This window comes from Haplochromis burtoni, unplaced genomic scaffold, assembly GCF_018398535.1.
Source record: "Haplochromis burtoni strain Fernald_Lab_line unplaced genomic scaffold, NCSU_Asbu1 Contig_109, whole genome shotgun sequence".
Classification (NCBI taxonomy): Eukaryota; Metazoa; Chordata; class Actinopteri; order Cichliformes; family Cichlidae; genus Haplochromis; species Haplochromis burtoni.
In genome coordinates, this window is record NW_024582470.1 from 1,665,162 (window position 1) to 1,691,040 (window position 25,879).

Sequence of the window (25,879 nt, forward strand, 5' to 3'; positions counted from 1 at the left end):
TGATACAAAAACTGCCATCAAATCATTATTTGCATTGAAGTGACCTTTAATTCATCAAAATCAAAGTAGTTTCTACAATAGCTGCTGCTTTGAAAGCTCAAATTCTAAATCATTGTGAGACTAACATCTTTTCTGAGCTCTCGTTAGCAATGTCTTAGCTTCCTCTCTCCCTTTTCCACCAAAGACAACTCTAACCCTAACCAATACCTAGGCTACTTTAGGTTTCAATAAATCCTCAAGTGGGGCTGAATAGGTAACAGCATTGGGAAATAGTTCACAAATAAAGCACTGAGCTATGAAAAGAAAAGCCACATATAGCTTTATACTTTCATGAATGCTAAATGTTGATTATTTTACTACATAAAGTACCTGCACATACAGAATAATTTAAATGCGGACATTATTCTTTGTGTATTGGTAATTCTCCATGTCTCACAAATTTAAGTGGCAAAAGCTGAGAGTAGAATTTTAGTCTACATTATTTGTAAAGTGGAGAATTGTAAGCACTTAAGATCACAACATTTAAACATGTAAATGTGCGGTATTCCTCTGGTCAATTTAAACACCAAAACTGCATTTTTTAAATTAGTGTTCAATTTGCATATTTCTGTTCATTATGCATCATTAAAGCTAGAACAGGTTTTCCAATCTTTCCATCATTCTTTTATTCAGATTCTAAGAAGAACATAGTGACACCAAAGTCTTCCTTGTACAGGTCCCAGGTCTTTGGTTTGTGTGGGTTGTCCAGCTCTTCCCTGGGTAAAAACAACCTGAGGACAGTTTAAAGAGTAAGTCATGATAATATAGTCAAAAGAATACAAAAAAAACGGTCTCTGATCTGCTGAAATAGAAAAAGAAACACACTTGTTATCTTCTATGAAGGATGTATTGAACCAGAAGTAGAATGGAACATCTTCATATCCTTTCGGGAGACCCTAAGGGTGATGAGAACAGATCACATGAATCTAATTCACAAGCTTTCCTTTAATATAGGTGAAAGGTGAAAAAGTAAGCACTCACTGCACTCGATTCAAACATGACCTTCACATCTCCTTCAACCACAGGTCCATTCTGCAGGCTGATGACTGCTGCGTTATTACCCACATCAGGAAATACCTAACAAAACGCATAAACGGGTTAAAACGCTAAAACTCTTCAATCCTGTTGTGTGAATTTGTGAGTGTGTGACAGACTTACCGTGCAGTTCTCCTGCTTGGCACACACACACTCAAACACCAGCTCTTTTCTCACAATTATCTTGACCTTGAAATCGCTACCATTACCTTTACCAACGCCTGAGCAGGAGTAGAGGGAGAAAAAAAAAGCTCATATGTGCCACTGTTGGTGGTGCAGCTATAAACGAACATGATTCAGGTTTTCTAGTTTACCTGCTATGGAGTGGATACGGATGCTTTTAATCCTGAGGCTTTTCGGTGGAGGCAGTTGTCTGTTGAACTTATTCTTCATGATTTCATAGTACCCTACGTACCGGCTCTGCAGGACACAAAAACAACAAAACCTTTTAACATATTGTGGCTGTAGGAGGTAGAGCAAGCCATCTACTAATTGGAAGGTTGGTGGTTTGATCCCTGGCTCTGCCTAGTCTGCATACCAAATATCCTTGGGCAAGATATTAACCCCAAGTAGCTATGTGATGCATCCATCGGAGTATGAATGTGTGTGAATGGTGGTTAGAAAGCATAGAAGATAGTGAATATGTGAATTTGGCATGTTCTATAGAGCGCTTTGAGTACTCTGGGAAAGTAGAAAAGAATAAGAATCAGTCCATTTACCATTAAAAAAAAAGCAAGCATTTAGTTTTTGTACGTGTATTCCAACAGGCTTAAGAAGATGTTGAGACTCCAGAATCCCTTTTATGCTTCTTGGAATTGATTTCACCGGTGCCTAAAACTCTAATATACTTATTCCAAAAGACATTCCTTTACTATTTGTTTTGATGATGGTTGTGAAGAGCGATGTCTCACAGGTACGCCCAAAATCTCCCACAAATGATTTGTAAGACAGAACCATCTGGCTGTTTCCAAGTACTTTCCTAGAAAAGGTTTGGCCAAAACCTGGCAACCTTCTCTGGTGATGTTACAAATTTTGTTAAAAAAAAAAAAAAATCCAGTTGCCTCACATGTGAAGAAGGCCGTTGTATTGCTGCCATGCTTTTGTGTTTCTGCCACATGGAGCTGCTCATCATAATGATTAGAGGTCTTCACTACAAAGAGTTTTTGATGACTTGTTGTTACCTGAGAGGGAGTCTCCACCCCCTGAAACTTGGAGCTCTGACTTTTGTCTGTCCTCCGCTCGCCAAAATACTCCAGACTGTCCTTCAGTGCGAAAAGAAACAAATGTAAGGATATAGCCTTGTTTTAAAGCACTTATCTATTTACCCTAGTTTCACAAGTAAGTAAGAGAGATGTACCTGTGCACTCTCAAACTGGTCACTGTCGATAAGCCAGGTGCACACCATAGTACCGGTGCGTCCTGGGAAAGGGAGCAGTAGAATTCACATTTAAAAAGATGCATATTTTCAAATAAGTGATCCAATGATAATGAGTCAAGGAGAGCTCACTAATGTTACCTTTCCCTCCTTTGCAGTGGATCGCAATGATGTTTTGGGGATCAGCAGACATCCACTCTCTCACGCTCGCTGTGTATTTGAGCATGTCCCTGAAACAATCCAGTACAAGAACAAAGAAAGAAGGTGTGAAAATACTAATTGGCACTGGAATTGATGCAGATGTGATGCATCTTTTTCCTGGATCCGAGTCATTTATAGAAATGCTTGAAGTCTCAACATTGGTATAGGTTTACTACAAGAAAAAGATCCAGATTAAAGAAAAGGCCACATATGAAACAGAAACCGTGCTCACTCCAAGGAGGGGACATTGTGGTCATCAATAAACACCCGTTCAACCCTGTAGTGGAAGAACTGGGGGTCGTAGCCTTTCTCACCTGGAAACAAAAAGAAACTACGCTGTTTTGTAATCCTCAACAAAAGGGCATACAGTGCATGTGAGGAAAGGTGGTGCACACTTACTGCAAAGATTGTAAACTTTATAATGGCCTTCATGTTTAGTGTCTAGAAACCTTGCCACTTCCTGCACAAAGAGAGAAGAGAAGTCAGTTAAAAGCCAATGGTAACTGTGATTGGGATCATCTTGATCTTTGTCTATGTTATTATTATGTTTGTAAAATGAAGCAGGTGGTGCATGGTTCGCATCCAAGGCCACTCACTTACCCTGATTGGATTCCTATAGAAGGCTTGCTTCCCAGAGGAGGGGAAAGACATGGCGATGACGCGGTCTACAGAGCGGGTAAAGATGCAAAATCATTGTTTTTCCTTTTTTTTTTATTATTATAATTTATTTATTTATTTATTTATTTATTTATTTAAATCTCAAAATGTATTTTCCTGACATGCATAATTGTTTAACTTCAAACACCTGCCTGTGACATAGGTAAGATCGAGGTCAAATCCATCCTTCTGATAACGCCGCTTGTTTTCAGAAATCTGAAAAATAAGCAATTTTTCCAGTGTTCTTTCTTGATGCCAACCCTAACACTTGTAACTGTCCAGTTTGCGTCTAGAATGACGACCTTACCATCCTCCTAGTGACTTTCTCCAGCTCTTTCTTCTGAGCAGCCAGTCTGAAAACCCTCACGAGGATTATTATTCTCAAGAAGCGGAGAAATGTCACAACCCTGAAAGGAAAATTGCAAAAGTGAATCATTATTCCAGGTGTTCGAAGTCCAGTGCATTCAAAAGGAGATTATAAAATCTGTAATATGGTTTACGATACTCTATGCAACTACTGCATGTAGCTTAAAACCATATGGTTAAGCTAAACAGTCATTAGACAATCAGCCAAGTCAGTCATTCATTCTCAGATTTTCACCACCAAATAAGAAAACAAAAATAACTTCAACATTTTTTTGCTTTTGTTTTTAAAGTACAATATGGCTAATTGCAAATTTACTGAAAACATTGCTCTATTGCTTTCTTTTTGGAGTAGTTTGTACACAGATCTATGAGGTCAGTCAGGAATCATAAGAGAAAACAAGTACCGTAGGTGGGCTATTGGTGTAAATTCCCATATGGAAAAGAAATACAAGATTTTTTTTTAATTCAAATATTAAATGTGTTATACTATGATATGCTCATTAAAGTGGCCCCTTTTGCATTTTTCTTATCCAACAAAATGTTTATTTACCGATCATACTTAATTATTTAATTGTTCCTTCCTACTGTATGCCTGTTGTGATGGGAATGCAATGAGCAAACATGTACCTGGGGATGAGGCTGGGACCTGACAGGTCAGAGAAGGTGTAGACCATGGTGACCACCAGTGTGACTATCACCACGCAGGCGTCTATGATGTTCAGCTTGGAGCTGAAGTACACTTTGAAACTAAAAGGAGGCCAGGATAAGTGGAAACATGACACAAGACAATTAGTATACAGCTGGAGAAAGATCTGCAGAGATCATGCAATGGACATATTCAGTGATTTCTCTGACACTCTGATGACTGTGCCATTACATTTCCTAATCCCTAACCCAAAACATTTCCTGTCTGACTTCCTTTTCACAACTTCCTGTTTAATGACAAATCAGACTTGGTTTCAGCTGATTCAAAACTCCGGTGGGAATCACTGCTTTAAACATTTCTCTTTCTCACATTAGCACGGAAACAGTTGCGATCGTGATCCACTGCATTAATGTGAACACTTCTTCTAGCGCAGTGTCAGCAAAAAATTACTTTTGCAAAAGTAAGTTTTGTCTGATTTGTTAGGCAATCCACTGGCTTCCTCAGAACAGAGGCTATTCTTCCTGGAAGGCTGGCTCATGCGCATGACTTCTTACTCACAAACGGGTGTTGATGGTTACAGAGGTGCAGAAAACAACGACTAGACTCCCACAAGCATTTCTCACTCACCCCTCCACATAGACACGCAGGAGGACATCGGCAAGGAAGAAGAAAGAGATGGTGAGGGACACAGCCTCTAACGCATTTCCAGCATCTCTACTCTTGGCTGGCAGCGAGAGATCCACAATCACCAGCACAAAGTCCACTATGATCAGTGTTACTCCAAATAAACTGGAAAGAAAGACATGCAAATGATGATAAAACATCCACTTAATTAAAAAGACAACCAGGTAGGGGTGTACCCGTTTCCAATTTGCAAAAAACACACTCACCGAAAGCCAAAGGACATGACAAACGGGGCTATCCTTTTCCGAAGATTGCTGCAAAACAGGGGACAGGGTTATATGTGCCTGTATGTAGAGCTGAAGGGTTGTGCAAATTGGATCTCTGTAAACTTACTAGTACAGCGTGTCTGGTAGTGCACTCTCCTCCTTTCCATCATCAATCTCTACTTTAGCATTCTCCATCTTTGTCATGTTTCTGAGAAGACAGATAGAGATTACGGACAAAGACACACAAATATATGTATTTGTTTGATATATAGAGAGATGAATAAAAACCTCACCCATTTACACTTGAGTCTAACCCTGGGCTAAAGTACACAGAGGACATGATGCTTCTGTTTCCTTTCTCTTTTTGTCCTGAACGTGGAGTTTCTGCATTTGGAGACAAAAGCGTGATAAGATTGAGTGCACCCATTTCAGCGCGATGCTACGTGGTTACAATGTGGAAACAAATGAGACAAGAGTGCATAAACTTTGTGTCATCGTCCTAAAACGCTGCTTTTCTTCAAACCAGTCTCTCACGCATTTCCCGGTGCTACCTGCAGGATGCAGGAGTCCACAGCGCGTCCCTAAACCACTACATTCAGCTGCAGCACGTACAAAGAAACTGCTCAAGAAAGGAATCGTTCATTCCGTTTACCTCTGGGTAAATTTTAACAAAATTTCACCGCCCGGTCCACAGTCTGTGTGATCACCATTCACTGTCCTGTTGCTTTCCTTGCAGCGTTGACGCGTTCACAACAAATCAGACCCTCAAAAAGCCCAACTAAACTAAACTCCCACCGCCTGCTTACCGTCGGGACTGTCATTCGTCAAATTATACGAGACTTCGTCTTGTGACTTCTCCCGGGGACAAAGGAAGACGGTTCAAAGGTTAACCGGGTGGATTTTTTTCTATCCATCCACTATTCCTCATCGTTTTTGCAAACGTAGCGGTTTCGAACTTCCTGGAGCTCAGTAGAAAAAAAAGAAAAAACAGGAGGAAAAAATGCCCCCCCCTCTTTATTCATATTTCCTCCTCAGCTTACTTTGACTCAAAAACAGAGTCTGACGGCAACCCTTCTGCACAGACGTATTTAAACCGCCGATAGTTACTAAACTAGCCCAACGGGCTGCCTAATTTGGAACATCTGGTTCTAATAGACTGGCCAAAATAACGAAATAGTACATTCCTGCCTTTTGCGTCACTTGTTTGTTTGTTTTTTGTCATGAATTCATGATATTTGGGTATGATATTCAGAAAAATAAAAAGTAAAAAGTAAAAAGTAAAAAAAAAAATTAAATAAATACATAGAAAACACAAAATACCTCAACTGCTCCCTTTAGGGGTCGCCACAGCGCATGTCTGCCTCCATCTGACCCATTTTCCTTGCATCATCTTTTATTACAACAACCCTCTGCGTGTTTACTTCACATGCAGAGGGTCATTTATCGTCTTCCCACACGCTGACTTCCTACACTACAGTTTGCACCTTTCCCGTGTTTTATACCACTGCATATTAAATATGCGTAAATATTATAACTTTAGTGCCCTGGGTAATGTTCACCCAGATGCTCTGCTTTTTATGAAATTACTAAGAAATCATATATTGCATTACTTTATTGCTCGAATTAGTGTTTGAAGTAGGACATTTATATAAAAAGAATGTAATTTTTTTAGGAATAATTGTCTCCCCCCCAATAGATCACTGCGTTATATTTAAAAGGCAAACCCCACAAGCAGCGCTTCTGGTATGTAAAGAATGGAGCTCTTTCAACATTTTCGGTCAGTGAAGCTATTTGCAGCTCTGAGATCAGCTCTACTTTCAAGACAATGCGATGGTTTATGAAGGAGCAAGCACAAAACTGACCTGAGTTCAGTGTTTGACGAGACCGTTCTAGTCCGAATCCTCTAATGTGAAACATGCAGAACTAGCCCAGCCTATAAATAATGCTGAGAAATTTTAGGGGAAGAGAACACCGAACCTGAAGAAAACAAGGGAAGCTTTGTGAAATGAAGGTAAGGCTTGTGGCTTCGAGATTCTTCAGGTGTTAAGAAAAAGCATTTAAAGTTTTGGATAACTTTTTGATTTTTCTTAAAGTTTTAATCTAAATTGTCTTGTTTATTTTAGAAAACGTGTTTTTTCCTAAAAGTCATGCCAGTGTTGCTGTTCTTGACTCTGCTGTGCCCAGTCTTGGTCTCCTCTTCACAGCCGTCTGTATGTATCTACTCTGTAACAAATATTTTCATTTATTTTTGTATTGACTGTGAAAACTGAAAATGTTTGCCTTAAATTGTGTTTTTTCTAGATGTGTAGAAAAAAACTGTGATGCATTACTTGCTTCCTCTGTGTGTTATCAGAATAAAAACAGAGGTATTTTTTTCCTTCCTTATTTTAAGGCAACAGACTCGTGCGGGCCTGAGTTTGCTGTTCTCAAGCGCAGCATAAGGAAACTTGAAAATAGTCTTTTGATCAGAAAATGGCAGGTTGAGCACTTGCAGACGCACAAATACTTCCGTCCGTTTCAGCCTGCTGCGTCTAACAGCAAACCTCAGGCTGATTCAGACCCCGATTCTGGTTTAAACCACAACAAGAGCGCAGCACTAGATGGACTGGATATGACGCTGACTAAACCACTTCCACCGACAGGCAATTTAATTGTATATGATAAAGGTAAGAAAAGCGCACTATGTTTGGTGCAAATCTACAGTGCATGACGCATTTTTCTATTTCTAGTTCACTGAGTTTTGCACATGCACAGCTATTTTTACTTGACATGCAACACAAAGTCAAAATGTCAATGTAAGAACAATAATCAGCAATCTCTGAAGCATTTAGTCTTTCTTCTAGACTGTTCTGAACTGTTCGACAGACAGAGACCATCAAGCGGTTTCTACCGCATAAGACCCAAATTACATCAGGAGCCCTTTTTAGTTTACTGTGACATGGATGATGGAGGAGGGTGGACAGTGTTTCAAAAACGCCGGCATGGAAGAGTTGACTTTCACAGGTAATTGTGCAGAAGAAGTAGCCCACAGCATGTGGGTGGAAGATCCCACAGCCTGTCTATCTAGTATGATGCTGATAAAGCTTGTGGGGTTTTCTGTTTGAAGTCAACTGCCAGCCTACTTCTCATTTCAGAGACTGGGTGGACTACAGAGATGGCTTTGGCGACTTCAAACTGTGGAATGACGAGTTTTGGTTGGGCAATGAACATATTTACTCTCTGCTCTCAGAAGGTCAGCAGGTCACGTTATGCACTAATGCTTCACATTAGACACCCAGTATGTGTTTTTTCATTCATATGTTGCATTTTAAAAAGTTCTAGTTCCTGTCTTATTAGCTTCTCCTTTACCAACTTTACTTTGTGTCTTTTTTGTGCTAAAGGTAAGAACCTTGTGAAGATCGATCTCATGGATTGGGATGGACAGAGAAGCTATGCGTTTTATGACAACTTCAGGATCACCGATGAGGCTGTGAGAAAAACACTTTGTGTAGCTTTTCCTTAGAATCATAAGTATAACGATCCTCCCAGGAAACATTGTTCTAATGCTCATTCCAGGATAAATATCGTCTTCAGTATGGGCAGTACAGTGGGTCAGCGGGAGATGCTCTCAGTGGAAGCAGGGGTGTGGTGGAGCAGTGGTCTTCTTGCCTCAGTGGCATGCATTTCAGCACCAGGGATCAGGTTAGTCGCACATCTGTCAAAACCATTACCACTCCAAGATGGCAAGTTGATGTTTCACAGCACGTCTAATAGACTACTCATGTGCAAATGATGAATGTGAAAACACTGATGCCGGGTGGTTGACAGGATAACGACCGGTACCTCCAGGGAAGCTGTGCCCAGGAGAATAAAGCAGGTTGGTGGTACAACAGGTGAGGCTGTCACCCACCCTTTCTGTTTCATGATGAGTCTGCATCACTTCAAATGTGATTATGAAGTTTCTGTCTCTTCACCGGGTTTTGTAATTTGGAAAATTTACCTTTGACATTGTGCCCTTAACTTCTGATCTACAGATGTCATGCAGCCAACTTAAATGGAAAATTCTATCGCAGAGGGAAGTACAAAGCCGAGTATGATGACGGTATTGTTTGGGGGACCTGGAAAGGCCTTTGGTATTCACTTAGACACACCACCATGAAAGTGCGGCCTCTGGTTTTCCTAGACGCCGTGGGCAGTGGAGCGGGCGAAATTTAAAAACCTAAACGCTAAAAAACAAGAGCAAACATTCTTTGCCATATTTTAATTTCTCCCTTTGCTATTTTTCTATCAAATATCAGTAATACCGTGTTGTATGCATTTCTTTCTGTAAAGTGTCTATTTACCAAACACTAAAATAAACAGCATTTCATCCATAACACCTCTCTGATGTTCATTTGATTGTCCTCAAGCATAGTTACAATGGATACAACTGTGTAATTTTCATTACATATTTTACACTGCTTAGATCTCACATTAAACAGTGAAGCTGTCAGGATCTGGAGACTCGACTGGAAAGTGCTATCAGGCACCCGAGTTCCTTGGTCTCCACCCCTGGGCGGAGCCATCTCCCTGCTGCAGTCCTGCACACCTGAGACTGATTCGGGGCAATCAGGTTGAGGATTTAAGGTCCCCTCAGCCTCTCCTTCACCTCTAGTGCGTCAAAGACCTCACGTTGGTATTGACTCTACGGCTTTTCACGCTCTTGCCACTTTTTCATTGTTAACCTTGGTTTCATGTGCATTTCCTGGACCTTCGTTGTCATCGCCCTCAACCCCAGCTCGCCTTACCTGCCCTCCAGCCTCACTCACCACCTTGGACACAGCGGAACTCAGGTCTGCCAGCCGTTCCACTACTCCCCTGGACTACCACCGCCTCTCCCTGAAAGCGAGATTCACGCCGATCACCAACGCAACCGCTCCGTTCTCGTCTCAACCTGCTAAATCCCCGTTCACCCCCCCTCACTGACCCACGGCTACTTCGTTAGCAACTCCTTGTCACGAATTCACTGGTTGACTAAATAATAAACACTGCAAAACGTTTGAGCCGTCTCTGTTTGTGGTTATCTGCAATCGAGTCCAATTTAGCTATCGGCCCGTGGCCATTGTGACAGAAGCAGTTTAGCTGGTGCGGTTTCAGTATTGTAGAGTACTGTAATTGCAGAAGACTTGGCAGCACTCTAAAAGAAACACATACAGTTATGTGGAAATAAAACTAGAGCATTATCTGGGTCTAGGTATTGATTTTAAGAGTGCATTTAGAAAATGTGACAGGTTTATTGTACCAGCTGTTGAAGTACAGAGGAGAAATGTATTTCCAAAGTGTGTTAAAAATCTCAGCAATGGCATACAGTGAATTAAATAAAACTTTCAGTATGTAATAGTATTACAAAATATCAAAACAAACCTTAAAAAATTCCAAACTAAAGTCAAAAATAAGAACTTTAAAAGATAAAAACATATAGCGATAAATCTAACATTACAATACATAGGTGGGTACAGAGATGTAGGGTGAAGGGTAAAGAATAAATGTGATTTTCAGTGGCAGCTTTTCTCAGCTGTAGTTTGTGATCTACTCCTCCTCCCATACATATGACGAGGACAGATCTAGATCCAGCATCTTTTGTTCTGCCTCGCTCAGCTTGTAGGGAGAGCCATCACTGCTGGTGTACTCCTCAGTCACGGGCAGAGAGTGGCAGCGACCTTTCCTCTGGTCTGAAGATGAAGCAGTAAAGCTGGAGCTGCGCTTGCGCCCCTTGGCTGCAGAGTAGGACTGAGCCTCCTTTAATTTCCGGGCCAGGATGTTCCTCTGAATTGGTGAGGGGCCGCGACGGTTCCAGTTCTGTTCAGCCCGATCCAAACTCAACTGGTTCACTTCCTGAGAACTAACAGGTGCTGCGGCGGGACCCCCGATCCCTGAAACTTGGTCACTGTTTTTTCTCCTCTCTGCTGTGCTATTAAAGTCAGATTTACCCTGTGTCCCAGATGCTGAAATTGTGTTTGTGTTGGTTCCTGCATGTTTGATTTCATTAATGTGTGAAAGCACTGGTTTCTCTGTCCAGGGCTTCCTCTGGTCACTTTTCTGTAATCTGGATCTAGCCCACTCTGAAGCCCCATGCTCTGGAATTGGATAAGAGCGATATGGCTGTCTCTCCCACCCTCCTTTGCTCCAACAGCTTCCTTCGGGAAGAGTCCGAGATCCCACCTGGAAAGGACATAACGGTTAAACTTGACCATTCGTGGCACAAAAATGTTTTACAGCAATAATAAATAAATAAACGAAATAAAAAATAAATTAAAATCATACTAAAGAGTATATAAGTTACCTGGGTCAGGCTTCTTTCTCTGAACTGTCTGGACTGTGAGAAGGACGGTAGCTGAGGTTTGGCATCATTAAAACTGGAAGTCCGTCGGAAATTTGGATTCTTATGATAAGAGTTTCCCACTGCTGCATGTCCTTCTTCTCTGAAACCTGTTAGCCCACTCCTCTCTACCATCTCTACCCAGTCAGCAGTGCGGTCATGCCACTTGGAGCTGCTCCTACTTGCGTGAGCAGCAACAGGAGGACCTACGATCAGTTCCACTCTAGGACTCAGTCTGTCCGGTGTGGCCCTAAAAGTTTGTGGTGGTGGTTCAGAAAAGGGAGCTGCAATGTGAAAATTCTTGAGTTTAGAATCACCCTGTAGACCTAAAGGGGAGGCAGAATGAGCAAATCCAATCGGTGTAGGAATGGGAGAGATGGTGGGTGAAGCAGATGTGTCTACAACAGTGTCATGGACAGGGCTGGAAGAGACATGGTACAGCTGTGTAGCCTCCTTTAAGCCCTTCTTCTTCATCTCTTTCAACTGTTGTTGTGCCAATTTGTACCTAGGCAAAAAATAGTTTCCGGTTTATTGTGTGTGTGTTTTTTTTAATAGCTGTGACAAAAAGGGCGCCATCTGGGATAGAATATTATAAATTTTAAAACATACCCAAATATTGGTGGAAACACCTTCTGGCCAGTGGGAGATAGTCTTTCTGGGTCCTGTGGGAGTGGTATCACCACGGTCTGTGAGAGAGGTTGACTTCCCAAGAAAGCCCCATCTTTTTGAGCTGCAGCCACACCCACGCCCCCTGAAGGGCTGTGAACATCAGACAGGCTGGGTCTTTGTAGGCTGTGCCCACAGATGGAAGCCTCATCTGAGAGCTTGCGCCCTCCAGGAGAATGCATGGAGCTTCTCCGGACAGAGCTGCATTGAGGGCTCTGGCAAAATTTTCTCCACACCGTCACCACAACAGTAGCCATAATCACAGCCAGACAAAGGGAGATACCAACTACCACAATCATGTTACTGCCCAAGGGTGCAACTCCAACCGGTGCAGGTGAGAGAGATGGAGAAGGAGCTGGTACCACTGGGACAAAAAGAAAAACAAAGTTTGGACACAAAACTGAAGAGAAAAAGCTTTAATCTAAGATACTGAAGTTTAGAAAGAGCAAGTTAAGGGTAAACAAACTCACCGACACAATCCTCTAATGAACACAGGGACTGCTCCTTGATCATGCCAGTGCACTGCATCCCTCGCACACCTGAGGGCAGTAAACACTCACGCACTCGTTCCCTCACCCCTTCTCCACAGCTCACGCTGCACACACTCCACGGCTGCCATGGCCCCCATGACTCTGCAGGATGCAAGGAAAGTGTTAAAACACGATAAAGCAGATTAGTAGTTTAAAACCTTTAACTCTGCATTGCTACATAAATTCCCTCCACTCCAATACACCAAAATCACACGGGCTAAACAATCTCACCTGCACTTTTGTAAGCCACCAGACACGTCTGTGCTGGACTGGGCGAGCGGCTGTAGTTGAAAACAAAGCGAAAGCAGTACTTATGCCTTCCCGGGTAAAACACGGAGCAGTTGAATTCAGTTTCATTCTCTCCCTGAGTCAGCCAGTTAAAGGCCAACGGGGGAGAAGTGGGCTCCTCTGCAGATGAAGCAGCATCGCTATACAGTAATACTTTCCCATTGATGTGAGCACAGGGCGGGGTGATCAATTTAACAGTCATAGTGCCTTCACAGCCACTCTTGTAAGCATTGGCATTTTCCACTAGCAGCTTATAGGAGAAGATACGGGACAGGTAGAGTGGTCCAAAGCTCTTCACCTCCTGTGCTGTGTGAGGAGACTGTAGAGCAACTCTTATGAAATCTCTGTCTGTGAATGGGAAGGCACAGGACAGTTCAACACTCTGAGAACGGAGGGGTTTGATTGGGATTCGCGTGAGGGCTCGGACCTTGTTGATGCTCTTATGACCTATTTGGTTGTACTCCATGTAGCTGACTTCTAGTGAGAGAGCAGAATCAATGCCGCTGGAACAAGCCTGAAAGTGCTCATTAGTGGATATCCCAACCTGAAGAGAAACAACAGAAGAGAAATATGATAATTATTTATGGTCATTGTTTTACAGCAGTATATACTGAAATGTGGTTTTTATTGCCTGAAAGGATCCAGAGTGGTTCCCAGCTCTCTCCACGGCAATATGAAAGGTTGGCCAATGGACTTGTAGTTCTGAACTCCACCACCAGGTAGTGCTCTCTCTGCTACTGCCCTCTGTGCTATTAGTAGGGAAAACAGTGGAGATGCTGGTTTGTCTCAGCAGGAACCGGAAAGTTCCTGCGTACGGGAAGCAGGAGCAGTTGAACTCCACCCTGCCAGCCGGTTGATTGTTGTGGAGAGTCTTGGTCAGAACAGTGGTGTTGCTTTCCGTGTTGACGAGAGATAGGCTCCTGCTCCGGATGGTGCTGCTGTTGGATTTTATGCTGAAGTCCACAAATACACTGCTGTTGCTTAGGGCAGAATGCAAGGAGGGCCAGATATTGAGCCCTGCAAAAGCTGCAGGAAAGAAAACACACAAGTAGATGTGAGAAAGACAGAGAAAGGAAAAAGAAAATGTTACACATTGTTCTACAAGTGGTGAATACACATTCTTAATATGTCCACAATGGGTAAAATTAAGTCTGGTTGTAGTTAACCATTAATGCATTTATTTAAAAAAAAATCCAGATTTTCCAAGCATGCAAGCAAAGTTTTACTGTACCTAAAGGTTGTTTCTAGTTCCATTTTGTTAGGTAAATTAATCAGAATGATAAGCTCAAGTGTGAGTTAATATTTGTGGCTGTTTAAAAAAATACTAGGAGTGTATGGGTCTGTTCATTTTTGTTGGTAATTTTACAAATTGTAGAAGGTTTTCTAGTAAAACTTGGCCTCAATTGTGAGTTTATAAAGCGTCAGTTTTGACAACACATTGTAACCATAATTTATAACAACGTGTCCTGTGTGTAATTATAATACTTTTATAAACCTCTTATACATTTCCCTTATCCAACATCAGATATATTGCCCAAACAACCACAAAGTATAGTTTTTTGCTCAGAACGACAGAACAAGCTCAGTGGAGTCCACATTAACAGGTTCAAAAGCAGTAAAGTATAGATATCAAACAGACAAAGAGTTAAACATGATTGAGTATATAAGCCAAGAATCAGGGTGCTATTAGTGGGGGGAAACGCACTAGTAGCATGTTATTTTAAGAGCTATTGTGCTCTGCATTGTGTAAATCCTGTTGTTGGGACCTCACATCCTCACAAAGGAAAGCGGGTGTCTGAAGAGGCCACGCATTAGCCTCGTTCAGCAGTCAATTAAAATGCAGTAAGATGATAGATTTGTAGAAACTCACCATATCCAATGAGCACTAGTAGGAAGGACAGCAGTGAGACAGCCTGTGGCATTCCGATACCTGTGCCTCCTTCTTCTCCAACACCACATGATCGTCCTATTCCACCATCACAACGCTGTGAAAAGCTTTAAATGGGGAAATCATAGAACAATAAAACAAAAAAACCAAGAAGATAATCCACAGAGAAGTACTAGATAGCAGTTAAGTGTGTGTACAAGAAGCTGTGCGCTCTTCTGCATGTATGGAAAACAGGAAGGCTAGAGTATGAACAGTGAACATGACTTTTCTGAATTTACACTGGCGTCTTCCTCTTCCTTTCATCTTCACAATGGGTATGGGGAGCTGCCACCATCACACCATCACACAAGAGAGGTTTCAAAAAAAGGAGGGGAGGCGGCTTTGTTCATCACAAACATGTAGTAGGCTGAAGCCAAACACTTGTCTGAATTGATCTATATAACAAACAATATATATATAGATTATATATATATATATATATATATTATATATATTATATATATATATATATATATATATATATATATATATATACACATATACATATATATATTTATATTTTTATTTTTATTTTTTTTCAAAAACCGACTATTTCAGACTTTTGAAGTCAGAGCAGAATCAGAACGTTTACTACTAGTTATTATTTCCATCATAAAGTCAGCCAAACTTCCAAGCAAATACAAAGTTAAGGTGGAGCCTGGTGTTTGCTTGTTTTTAACCCCCTGCTCATACTGTGTAGCTCATTTGGGTGAATATTTTCAGGATATGACTGGTTTTAATCCGCGAATAAACACAGCGCCCTTTGTATGCGCAATACCTTCTGATTAGTGAATCTAAACCTTGATTTTCAGTCTATATTAGCATGCATGGTGCTTTACATAGTGAGTCTAACCCTTTACTGTTTTGTGTAGTGCAGTCTGATTAAATCAAATTGTACTCACGTGTCTTGAAGACTCAGAAAAGTATGGTTCCTCGACGCTTTCCCCCGCACAGCACCCACAGTAACTGTCCCTCCATATGCTCGTTGCGAATTTCTTTTGCCAGATAAGCTGCTAATAAATTTCACTGACAGTCAGGGGGACAAGTATGACAGCCCCACGAGCGCTCCAGAGGCGCGCGCTGGGGTTCAGAGCGCGTGAAAGAGATCCGCTCAGTAAGGTCAACAAGAGGGCGTATTATGTTTGCGACAAACTCCCTTTTCCTCTCAGAAATTAGACACGCAGTTAAACGGTTTACGACTTAAGTCTTAAATATTATCTGCCTTGAAGCTTCCATTTAAGAAGATATTTAAAAAATAAAGAACGTTTTGCGTCCAAAACGACTCTCGCCCTTTTTATTCCTGCCTGAGATTATAGCAGGTAAAATGAAGCAGTGAGAAGTGGAACTGGTTCTAACGTGCTTTAGCTCTGGGAAATTTCATGCTAGACGAAAAAAGGCACAAATGAAAGATACATTTCCTGCTCTGGCAGTCAAAGGATCGCATTGCATTAAGTCTATCATTCCAAAGATCGATATCAGTTTTAACAGGCGCCCGGATCATCAAAACATTTAAGATGGCAGTGCCGCAGGAAAAATATGTGAAATTCAACATAGGGATCTGTAGTTCAATACTTTATGTGACAGTGTGAGAAAAAAAAATCTAACGTTTTAATCAGTATTGTCTAGTAAACTATATATGTCGTTTTTCTATGATTAACCAATTAGAGTTAAAAAATAAATAAATAAAATAAAAGCACACCAAATCATAAATTATGCAGAAAGCCGTAGTCAATCTCATTGTAAGAGCAACTGGACTCATGTCGTGCGGTAAAATGTTCACCTAACCTAAATATTGTGCATGCATCCCCAATTATGAGAATCAGACCTGCTTCGGCTCGGCTCGGCTCTCGAGACTTCCTGAACTAGTTGAATTCATCTATCAATAAGCGGGCCACATGGCAGGGTAATCTAATCAACTCTGCAGACCTTCATTCTTCCTCTGGCGAGAGTCCACACAGAACAGGAAACCTCTCTGGAGATGAAACGTTCATGTTCACAATGGGAACAATGAACTTTTCTATTCTGTTTGTTAAAATACTTTATGGTGACAACAGAAGCACCATTCAAACACTACTTGTTGCCATAGGCTCCTCATTCATATGTAGTTACTTGCTATATGGTAACTGTGGGTGAATATGATAAAGTGTTGTTTTGAAATATTTGTTGTGCCAGTTGATCACGTGCTTAACTTTCAGTTTTGCCTTCAAAACACACACTCTGGTATTTGTCTAGCACAACTTTCCTCTGAACTGGGACTGAGTATTACTCACATGCACTCTGTAAACTGGATTGACAGGAGACGCATTTTAGTCTGTCTTGTCTGGTCTTGAATTTACCCAAAGCTATTACACTCACAGGAGCGTTTGCTGGGAAAGGGACAGGAACTGATGTTGATGGACTAAATTAAATGACCAACAAAAGATGCAATGTGGAGCAGGTCATTTGGATTAATTGAAACCTGGGCATCTACGTCAGCAGGGAACGCTACAGTCCCTAACCACTTATTATATATTTTACTCTGGAAAATGTCATTAGCGATGGTATTTTTCATAACAGAATGCTTTGGTTGCATTGAAAAGGTATACCTGACTTTTCCAGAATGAGTACATTGTGAATGAAAACAAAGTATAAAACATAAAGTGCCGTTTTCCAAAAAGCATTTATTACCAAATACACCCAATGGTCACTCTACCAACGAGAGTGGACCTGAAGCTTGAAACATTTTGAAAACAGTCCAGTATCGCTCGTAGTTCTAGATAAAAACATATCTATAGGTGGATTCACAGTGCTCTATTATAATCAGAAGACCAAATGGATACATACATTGGATACATACAGCATGTATGAAAAGTACAGCACCTGTAGAGGTCAGCTGATATAGTTTTTTTTTTTTTAAGAAATCATCTGTTTCTATATTCCACTTTAATTGTAAACAGATTAAAATAGGTTTGGGTAGAATCTTAAACCCTCAACAGAGTCATCTCTACAAAGGTGGCCCATCTTCTCAGCCAGCAACAACCTGGACATGGGGAGTGAAGAAGGCAAATAAATTACAACATGACAAACTGCAGCAACAAAGAACTATAAAATATGAGACACAGACAAGTATTTCACACTTCTACACCATGACGATAAAGTAAAACTGACTGACATGACTAACTTACCGCTCTTTTGACAGAAGAACAGAGAGACCCAAGAGCTTTGCAAACTCCTCTGCAGTCAAGGAGCCTTTCTCTGACACCTGTCCATGACAGGAAGAGATACAGAATTGGTTATAAATGTATCGGTTTTCTCTTAACCTTCAGAAAACGTGTAGTTGAACGCTTGTTCACAATTGTTGGAGCAGTGTCTGTACTGCACAGATTGTTCTTGGTTAGAAGAAAGCAATTGCTACTTATTCACCTTTTTTTCTGTGTTGAAATAACTCTCTGTTGACCAAAATCAGCTTAGTTTAATGCAACCCATAAATCAGTATCATAGATTAGATTACCTAGTGAAGTCATTTAAAGGAGTAGCCAACTTAGCCATTTAGTATTTTCCTAGCAATAACAAGGTTAGACAACTTGCAGTAATTTCCCTGAAGTTGGTAGGGATATATATAGAATTATACATTTTTGTGCTATAACAAAGAGTTCATGTTAAAGGCTATGCTGTGCTGGGAGAAGATCATTTGCTGACATTAGTGGACTGAGTTTTTAAGCTTACTCTAGCCAGTGTTTTACACTAGCTTGCAGTGTGGCAATAAAGGGAGGAACTGAGTAGAGTCTAACCAATATCAGAGTTTTTAGACCAATACCGATATTTGATCATTTAAAAATCTGATATACTGTCCAGTATTTTTAATTTTTCTGTCAGACACTCAAAATATAAACAGATTTCCCTAACATTTGTTATCTGTAGTTATTAATTTACTTGTTTGCCCAATTCTGGGCCGATCAGCTGTTTGTTGTGTTTGTGGTTCCAAACATACATCGCAGAATGCTCTATGGTGAACGAACTGTGCAAGCTCAACACTCATAACATGTTTGAATAGTGTGTCTTTTGTCTCGTCTTTATTTAAAAATAAATAAATCAATCAATTATCAGCCATTATAAATGCTGACCCTGATAGATCAGCAAATAGCCAATATCACCAATATCGCCACAACAGCTCATCTGGCTCCATCTCAACCTCTCCTCTAATGCCCTTATACAGAACTACAGTTCTTATCTAGGCAGCCCATCATATGCTTTCTCTACAGCCACACACAGTCCTTCTGATTTTCTCTATAATTCTCCATCAGGACTACACAGAACAGTTAAGGGTTAGACCCACTATGTAAAGCACCATGCATGCTAATTTTTGCTTTCTGATTCACCAGCTGTCCTTCATCCATTCTCCCCTCCTTCTGATTTTCTACATTCATCAGCTCCTTCCATCTTAGCACACTCTCTTCACTTTTTAGCACATTTTCCATCTCTATCCTTACTTACCCTAACCTGCTGCACATCCTTTCCAGCTTGGCCTCTCTGTCTAGCAAATATATACAAGTCCTTTTCCCCTTCCTTTGTGTCCGGCTTCACATAGAACCTACTATAAGTCTTTTCCTTTGCCACCTCTCTCATTGCCATATGCTCCCAATACGCCTGTCTACTTTCTTTATTTCCTTGATTATCCCAGTTTTTTCTTTGCTAACCTCTTCCTTTTCATGACAAAATCATGCCCCGAGTCCTTTAAAAAGATGCCAGCCAACATACTGTTTTGAGCAAATAAAAGGTTGTTACATGTAAATTGCTTTACATTCCTATTCACAGCACCTTTAAATTATTTAGTTCATTTTGATAAGTAGTGGAATGTGATGTTTAGTCACCCTAAAGCATGATAACGTCACAGACTGTATTATGATTGTAACAGTTAAAGCTTACATTGTCCAGTGCTGAAGCTATCATTTCCTCTTCACTGTGAGACTGCAGCTGGACCACCATCACTCCGCTATCAAACACACGCAACCTACACACAAGATGAGATATGAGAAAAAAGGGGTTAAGTCTGCATGGAAGGAATAGAGACCAGTTTTAGGGTTTTAGGCTGTTTTATTAAATATTATAGACAGTTAAAATATGGCAACTAGCTTGTAGTGCTGGGATCAACTTTGTACGCAAACAGTAAAACAAGCCAGTTTTTTTTTTTTTTTTTTCTGAAACTGAGAAGTAACAGGAAATGACAGCTGCGGAGGCCTGGACAGCCCTTCAATCAACAGGAAGCCTGGCAGGAAGAGCCTGGCCTTTGTGAAGTGGGCACCAACCTAGCACTATAGTAACATAGCCTGTCTCTATTCAAATTAATTTAGTGCACACCTAATTTAAAACGGAATACAAAGACAAATGCAACTCAAACTCACCTCAACGGGAGCTTCAATGACTCAAACATTTTACACGCATTCACCAAATCTTCTGGAGATAACAGCTGTGGAAAGAGGAAAAAAATAACCAAAGATGTTTGTGTGTAGTGTGGAAGTACAATGTTGTGTTACAGTTATGTGTGCATTTTCGAAGAATTACCTCCATCCCTCTAGCACGATTGACGAGACAGTACACCTCTGTAAGAGCCATCATACCTCCACGTTCCTGTGAGAGTGGGGAGTGGGAGAAAGAACGTGAGAGAAAGAGGATCATGAAGAGAATAAAATAAAAGCAAGTAAGTAAATATGAAAGGTATCTCTTTCTTTCTGTTTCACCCCCCACCCCCCCCAAAAAAAATAAATAAAAATCACACCCACCTCCAGAGGGGCCTGCAGCATATCCCCCAGTTGCTTAGCCAGTTGCAGGTGATAATGTGTACCGGATCCATGTGTTTCTCTGGTAACAGGGTTAGCGATACCCATGCTCAAGAGGTATGCCTTAAACCGTATTGTCTATTGAATAAAACACAAGAATAAATAAAAAACAAGCTGCTAAAAAAAGTTATTTTAGAGTCACAATTTTCTAAAACGCTAAGGTAACCGTATCATGCAATAAAACATGTGTTGTGTTAAATTTGTGCATCAGATCTGAGATGATTCAATAAGATGTGAGGAGGATTACGGTACAGTGACTTGAAGGTACACATATTATCCTTCATGTTTCTGTCTCATCACGTCAGCAAACTCTTTACCTCATCTTCTGTTATGTCTCCCTGCTTGTCTTTGATCTTGTTGGCTATAGATCTGGAGAGCTCCACCATCTCTTTGGCCTGTTAGGAAGAGAATCATGAAGAAAATCCCACTAAGGAAATGAGTTTTACACAGCTCTGCTATTTATGATTATATAAATTTACACATTTGTCAGTGGATAACTTAAAGCTTCCCTAATTCTGTTATAACTCAGCAACTATAGAAACATGTAAACATGAAATGAGAGCTTCCTTACCTTCACCATCAGCTTACTGAGGTCCTCAAAGGCCTGAAAAGCAGAGACTGAATGAGTAATGGCTTTCAAAATTGTTGACAATTAAATAAACCACAAAACTTCCTGGCTGCAGATATAATTTAAATGTCATTCCACAGCAAACCCCCCACCCCTGTAGCTGGATATAAAACATACTTCCTAACTTTAAACCCCTTTTTTGTAAAAGCTATACTTGCCATGTATTTGTATCTGTCATTTGGATTAAATTGGTATTTTTAAATACTGATATATCATATAATGTATTCAATAGAAGTTATATAAACAACTTTCCAGTTGCCTTCCAGAGTGTCACAGTGGCTGTGGTCAACTTGCTTTGCAATAACGTCCAATGTTGACAAGTTTTTACAGAAGAAAAAACTAATAAAAAATGTAAAAAAAAAAAAAAAGTCCAAATCCAAACCATACTTATTTTAAAATATATTTACAGTTAATTTAGTCAAAATGACTTTGGTTAAATACAAGACCTCAGCTAAGGGTTTCAAGGAGATGGCGATGGATTTTATCCATAACTCGGCATCAGAGAGAGTATACCATAATTCCAGTTCTGGCCCATTTCTCACTCTTTATTTTTCCCATTACCTCAGAAATGTTTTTGTCTGTTTCTTTCCTCTTCTCCTCGATCTTCCTCTCAATGCCAACAATCCCAACTGCACGTGTCTTTCCTGCCTACATGACCACAAAGGAAAAGAAAACACACATAATTAAGTTAAACACGGGCAACTTGTCTCAAAGGACAAGGAAGGACAAAAACAAACAAAAGAAATCCAGGAGGGAACTCTTTGTGGTCAGTAGTTGTTATAGTACATACGTTAATTTTACTGACCATTATCCTGTTCAACAAAAAATGAAGTAATGTACTTTTTGGAGACACATGACCTAATGCAAGTGGAATGACTTCTTGCACTAATTTCTGTGAAACATTAAATCTAATTTGATGCATATTGATACTTTAAAAAAAAAAAACGTTGGAAAAATCTAAATATCAGGCAGTAATTCTTACTAATTGTTAAAAACTGAAAGGTACAAGAATTAAGTGCCTACGCTGCCATCATGTGGAACATATCTTACACTGACAGTGACTCCAAGCTTTATTTTATCATATACTGAACTGTTACGGTACATGGAAGTTGCGTTTATACGCTGGTGAGTGAAAACAATGTGCCACCTACACCTACAAATCCCCATAAACATAACAGAGCACAAAGGACAGATGGTTATCAGTGAGGAAACACGGTGTGCTCTTTTGTTTCTAACCTGAGATCCAGTTCCTGTGGGAATGGGCTGTGAAACTGGTGTATTCTCCCACCTTTTCTTGGTCATCTCTTCAGTGAGCCTCCTGTAAAACTGCAAGGAAAAACAACAAAACAGAGCCATGTCAGTTCCAAGTCATCAAAAAAAAAAGCAGTACAAAAAGTGAAAATGAGGAAGTTGAATCACTACCTCAATCTGCCCATGTTCCTTAAAGGATAGCTTGATGTAAGAGTACTTGCTGTATTGGTATGGACCTGGCTCCTTGTTGGCAGGTACTGGATGCAGGTGGATAACTATTTTTGCACTTAAGAATAAGAAAAACCAGTAGTTAGGAGATACATTTTTTCTTGTACTATATTTAAGTTAGTGTATTTATATGTTCTCTGTGAAGGTTCTCCGTCATCCAGGTCATTGTAGTCTAAGGAGCTTGGAAAGAAAAGCTTCTGGTCTTCTTTAAGTTTCTTGAAGGGAGTCCCCATCAATTGCTCCTTACAGTATTTATTAGTTTACTCTCCCCATACTTTTTTATTCTGTAGCTGTTACCACATCTAATGATGTAAGAGTGATGCTTGCCTCTTTCAAAGTACAACTAGTGAGATCATCATGTTTTGATCTTTGTTTTCACTACATATTTAGTAGCAATGCTCCATTGCTAGTTAGCTCTCCTATCTTGTCCCTTTTGTCTTACTTCTCTCTATCCCTTTGAAGAAGTGAGGCTCCATAAATATTAAAGAGGTACATATTATTTCTAAGTTGCAGTGAATAGACAGAAAAATAAACTGTAGAAAACTAAACAGCAGAAAGAAGAAGAGAAATAACAATTTTAACATAAACCAGTGACACACTCTGTAGCCTGATCAACCCTGGCATGGCCTCCTTGGATGAGGGTGTCTAGTGATAATAGCCGAAACGCCTGATGAATCCAAAGTGTACTACTGACGATGTGTCCCAAATTTTAATATGATAAGATAGATCAGATCTCTAGTTTCTAAACCAAACCAATGAAGAAAAAAAATGGCAGATTAGCCGGTGTAAAAGACCAAAAGTTGAGGCACACTAGATGTGTGCCGCTGGTAAAGTTTCTGGGCTGCCTTTCCTAATAACAGCCATCCCTCAAGATTCTCTCCATTTAAAGCAATGCATTATCAGGGATTGTAACATTTAGTCCTTTTACTGAATCAGTAAGGGGCAACACAGATGCTATTTATAATAATTTGGCAGTTGTCTATCCTAAATAATTTAGACCTTTTTGCTCTTTATCACACTATTTATGTACAAAATCGACATGATGCAAACGATAGACTATTGAATAAGTAAACATTAGGACTGATATTCACAATGATTTAAGTGCATTCCTGATCATTTTTAACTGTCTTTGTTGACCATTGCAGTGTGCTGAAAAAAAAAAAGTATTCAGCAGTGTTTACCTCTTTCCTATTCCTGCAGCCTGCTCCTCAAAGAAGATGATCTGTGACAGGGGCATGGCGATGCAGCATTCCTGGAGACAGCAAAGGCAAAAGGAGCCATCATATCAGCAATAGGCACCAGCTGGCACACAAGGTGGGTAGATAGGGTGTGTTTAATGCTCCCTTACATGATTTTTGATATCCCTCCAGATTAAACGATGGGTGCTCAGCAAGGTAACTCCGAGATCCAGCTTAGCCTGTACAATGACACGAAAGACTTGACGTTACTTACTTGCGCAGCTTTCCGAGCTACAAACACTCCCCACGGTACACATGCAACCACATAAAGCAACAACTCTTCATCAGCATCTGACATATATGGTTTTTGTAACAGTAATATGGTGTAAGTTTTAGCCACCGCGTTGTTGGACCAGGCTGTTAAATCACAAAGCAAAACGATACCTTATCATCACCGTCATACAGTCTGACACCTCGCTGCTGGATCACTAAAGTTTCGTTTATTTCTAGGAGCCCATTTGACCACGAAAACCGGTCCATTTTTAAGAAAAGCAAGAACAATTCAGGTCGCACTTCACTTCTTCTCCGCTAAGACTCATTTTATGTTTTCTTCCTGTATGCTGTTCAAAATTCGCCTGCGACAAAAACCAAAATAGATATTATAATATAAGCTAAAGTCAACTGAACTCACAAATATATTGTTTATACATTAACTCTCTTCATTGGTGATGTTACCCCAGTTAACTGTAGCTTTGATATTTTTTCTCTAACACTTTTGCTACACGCTGTATTTTTTAACTAGCTACCTCTAAGGGGTCCTTTCAGTGTTGACGTTCACAGCGCCAGCTGTCAGGAGCTAGCAGGACTGCTATCTTCCCGGGTTAATTTGAGATTTTAAAATATATATTTTGACATTTTTTCACTCCTATTTAATGGATCATCAAAAAATGTAACGATGATTGAATGAAAACACCTGCAAATATTTGTTTCGGGGTGTCTAGTTGTTTCTGTAGTTGCGCTGTCCTCCGAGTCGAGTTAGCTGTAGCCCGCTAGCTTGTTGTTAGCTGCGGGCAAATCTGGTACAGACGGGTTCTGCTCTGCAGACTGCTCCTCTTCTTTGGAAGTCATTGTTGTATTGTATGTAACGATCATGCAATTTTTAAGTAGTATGCTGCGAATATTTATTGCTTTAAATTTCGACGAATTAATAGTATAAGTGAGTAACTTTGGTCATCAAAATAAAAGTCATCTGAATGAATTTGACATCATTTGACTTAATCTGCTGTATCATAATCAGTCTGTTTATTTAAGTTCAGCTTTTTGGTAGTATTCATTGTTAAAGAGTCTAGCGTTTGTTTAAGTCAACAAACATGGATAAGAAATCATTTGACATTGTATTGGATGAGATAAGAAAGGTAAGAAGCAGCTAATGTCAAAATATCTTATTTATTTTGGAATCGCTTAAGCTTCTAGCTTGCTCTCTCGTCATCCTGTTTCTGTAGTGCGTCTTGACCGATCAGCGCATCAGAGCCATTGAGCAGGTGCATGGCTATTTCTCCAGTAAACAGGTAAAGGTTTTACAAGCTTCCTCCATATTTAATAGCCCCAGCTATCCTCATGTGATAAAAGATTAGATTAATTAAGATTTGATTAATCAATCACAAAGCAAAACGATACCTCGAATTATAGATTACTTACTGTATAATCCGTGTTGCATGATCGTTTGTTTACAGTTGTTACAAGATGAATTGCATGATTATTTATTAAAAAAGAGGATGATTGCAAAGAACTCATATTTCAGGATAAACACACACACACACA

General features: G+C 40.2%; 5 protein-coding genes across 10 annotated transcripts in view; 2 read left to right on the forward strand and 3 right to left on the reverse strand.

Annotated features, from left to right (window-relative positions):
* Positions 1 to 28: 28 nt before the first annotated feature.
* Positions 29 to 6,654, reverse strand: tpte (transmembrane phosphatase with tensin homology). Of its 4 annotated transcripts, none has more exons than XM_005928018.3 (19): positions 6,530 to 6,654; positions 5,503 to 5,593; positions 5,337 to 5,417; positions 5,210 to 5,257; positions 4,947 to 5,108; positions 4,301 to 4,420; positions 3,615 to 3,714; positions 3,460 to 3,523; positions 3,251 to 3,315; positions 3,050 to 3,110; positions 2,883 to 2,964; positions 2,591 to 2,679; positions 2,432 to 2,493; positions 2,256 to 2,336; positions 1,389 to 1,494; positions 1,198 to 1,295; positions 1,021 to 1,116; positions 865 to 935; positions 29 to 770 (listed from the first exon to the last, which is right to left on the reverse strand). In XM_005928018.3, exons 2-19 carry the CDS (start codon positions 5,547 to 5,549, stop codon positions 665 to 667), a joined length of 1,539 nt encoding a protein of 512 aa, XP_005928080.1. In that variant the 5' UTR covers positions 5,550 to 5,593; positions 6,530 to 6,654; the 3' UTR covers positions 29 to 664. The 4 variants fall into 4 exon arrangements, with proteins under 4 accessions (XP_005928080.1, XP_005928077.1, XP_005928078.1 ...); XM_005928015.3 differs by lacking the exon at positions 6,530 to 6,654 and adding an exon at positions 6,016 to 6,336; XM_005928016.3 differs by lacking the exon at positions 6,530 to 6,654 and adding an exon at positions 5,862 to 6,336.
* A 236-nt stretch (positions 6,655 to 6,890) lies between these two features.
* On the forward strand, positions 6,891 to 10,377 carry fgl1b (fibrinogen like 1B). The gene is made up of 9 exons (XM_005928020.3): positions 6,891 to 7,220; positions 7,333 to 7,419; positions 7,602 to 7,875; positions 8,053 to 8,212; positions 8,344 to 8,441; positions 8,590 to 8,678; positions 8,765 to 8,890; positions 9,017 to 9,081; positions 9,223 to 10,377. The coding sequence occupies exons 1-9, from the start codon at positions 7,215 to 7,217 to the stop codon at positions 9,401 to 9,403; spliced, it is 1,086 nt and encodes a 361-aa protein (XP_005928082.1). The 5' UTR covers positions 6,891 to 7,214; the 3' UTR covers positions 9,404 to 10,377.
* A 64-nt stretch (positions 10,378 to 10,441) lies between these two features.
* LOC102293290 (thrombospondin type-1 domain-containing protein 1) lies at positions 10,442 to 17,485 on the reverse strand. 2 transcript variants are annotated; one of them, XM_005928009.2, is made up of 8 exons: positions 15,860 to 17,485; positions 14,901 to 15,025; positions 13,662 to 14,056; positions 12,974 to 13,574; positions 12,683 to 12,844; positions 12,156 to 12,576; positions 11,511 to 12,051; positions 10,442 to 11,389 (listed from the first exon to the last, which is right to left on the reverse strand). In XM_005928009.2, exons 2-8 carry the CDS (start codon positions 14,950 to 14,952, stop codon positions 10,757 to 10,759), a joined length of 2,805 nt encoding a protein of 934 aa, XP_005928071.1. In that variant the 5' UTR covers positions 14,953 to 15,025; positions 15,860 to 17,485; the 3' UTR covers positions 10,442 to 10,756. The 2 variants fall into 2 exon arrangements, with proteins under 2 accessions (XP_005928071.1, XP_014190880.1); XM_014335394.2 differs by lacking the exon at positions 15,860 to 17,485 and having other exon boundaries at positions 14,901 to 15,334.
* A 112-nt stretch (positions 17,486 to 17,597) lies between these two features.
* vps36 (vacuolar protein sorting 36 homolog) lies at positions 17,598 to 24,690 on the reverse strand. The gene is made up of 14 exons (XM_005928010.3): positions 24,503 to 24,690; positions 24,229 to 24,297; positions 24,062 to 24,132; positions 22,824 to 22,938; positions 22,638 to 22,727; positions 21,963 to 22,049; positions 21,345 to 21,377; positions 21,091 to 21,168; positions 20,717 to 20,851; positions 20,499 to 20,564; positions 20,339 to 20,403; positions 19,863 to 19,947; positions 18,122 to 18,198; positions 17,598 to 17,976 (listed from the first exon to the last, which is right to left on the reverse strand). The coding sequence occupies exons 1-14, from the start codon at positions 24,596 to 24,598 to the stop codon at positions 17,895 to 17,897; spliced, it is 1,149 nt and encodes a 382-aa protein (XP_005928072.1). The 5' UTR covers positions 24,599 to 24,690; the 3' UTR covers positions 17,598 to 17,894.
* A 178-nt stretch (positions 24,691 to 24,868) lies between these two features.
* proser1 (proline and serine rich 1) overlaps positions 24,869 to 25,879 on the forward strand; it is a 9,716-nt gene continuing 8,705 nt past the window's right edge. For both annotated transcript variants that reach the window (XM_005928013.3, XM_014335395.2), the window contains exons 1-2: positions 24,869 to 25,473; positions 25,561 to 25,626. In XM_005928013.3, coding sequence (XP_005928075.1) covers positions 25,429 to 25,473; positions 25,561 to 25,626 — 111 coding nt within the window. In that variant the 5' untranslated portion in view covers positions 24,869 to 25,428. The remainder of the gene's footprint in view (positions 25,474 to 25,560; positions 25,627 to 25,879) is intronic.

What these genes read in the sequence shown, in the direction of transcription:
- tpte (XM_005928018.3), bottom strand. Translation starts at nt 5,549, where the DNA reads ATGTCCTCTGTGTACTTTAGCCCAGGGTTAGACTCAAGTGTAAATGG. An exon ending in TTAGACTCAAGTGTAAATGG is followed by an intron (nt 5,418 to 5,502) that starts GTGAGGTTTTTA and finishes CTGTCTTCTCAG; the next exon opens with AAACATGACAAAGATGGAGA. An exon ending in CTACCAGACACGCTGTACTA is followed by an intron (nt 5,258 to 5,336) that starts GTAAGTTTACAG and finishes CCTGTTTTGCAG; the next exon opens with CAATCTTCGGAAAAGGATAG.
- fgl1b (XM_005928020.3), top strand. An exon ending in GGAAGAGTTGACTTTCACAG is followed by an intron (nt 8,213 to 8,343) that starts GTAATTGTGCAG and finishes TTCTCATTTCAG; the next exon opens with AGACTGGGTGGACTACAGAG. An exon ending in TTACTCTCTGCTCTCAGAAG is followed by an intron (nt 8,442 to 8,589) that starts GTCAGCAGGTCA and finishes TTTGTGCTAAAG; the next exon opens with GTAAGAACCTTGTGAAGATC.
- LOC102293290 (XM_005928009.2), bottom strand. Translation starts at nt 14,952, where the DNA reads ATGCCACAGGCTGTCTCACTGCTGTCCTTCCTACTAGTGCTCATTGGA. An exon ending in GGTGGCTTACAAAAGTGCAG is followed by an intron (nt 12,845 to 12,973) that starts GTGAGATTGTTT and finishes TGCATCCTGCAG; the next exon opens with AGTCATGGGGGCCATGGCAG. An exon ending in TTCATTAGAGGATTGTGTCG is followed by an intron (nt 12,577 to 12,682) that starts GTGAGTTTGTTT and finishes TTTTTGTCCCAG; the next exon opens with TGGTACCAGCTCCTTCTCCA.
- vps36 (XM_005928010.3), bottom strand. Translation starts at nt 24,598, where the DNA reads ATGGACCGGTTTTCGTGGTCAAATGGGCTCCTAGAAATAAACGAAACT. An exon ending in AGGAACATGGGCAGATTGAG is followed by an intron (nt 22,728 to 22,823) that starts GTAGTGATTCAA and finishes TTTTCCTTGCAG; the next exon opens with TTTTACAGGAGGCTCACTGA. An exon ending in TAGCTTCAGCACTGGACAAT is followed by an intron (nt 18,199 to 19,862) that starts GTAAGCTTTAAC and finishes TGTCATGGACAG; the next exon opens with GTGTCAGAGAAAGGCTCCTT.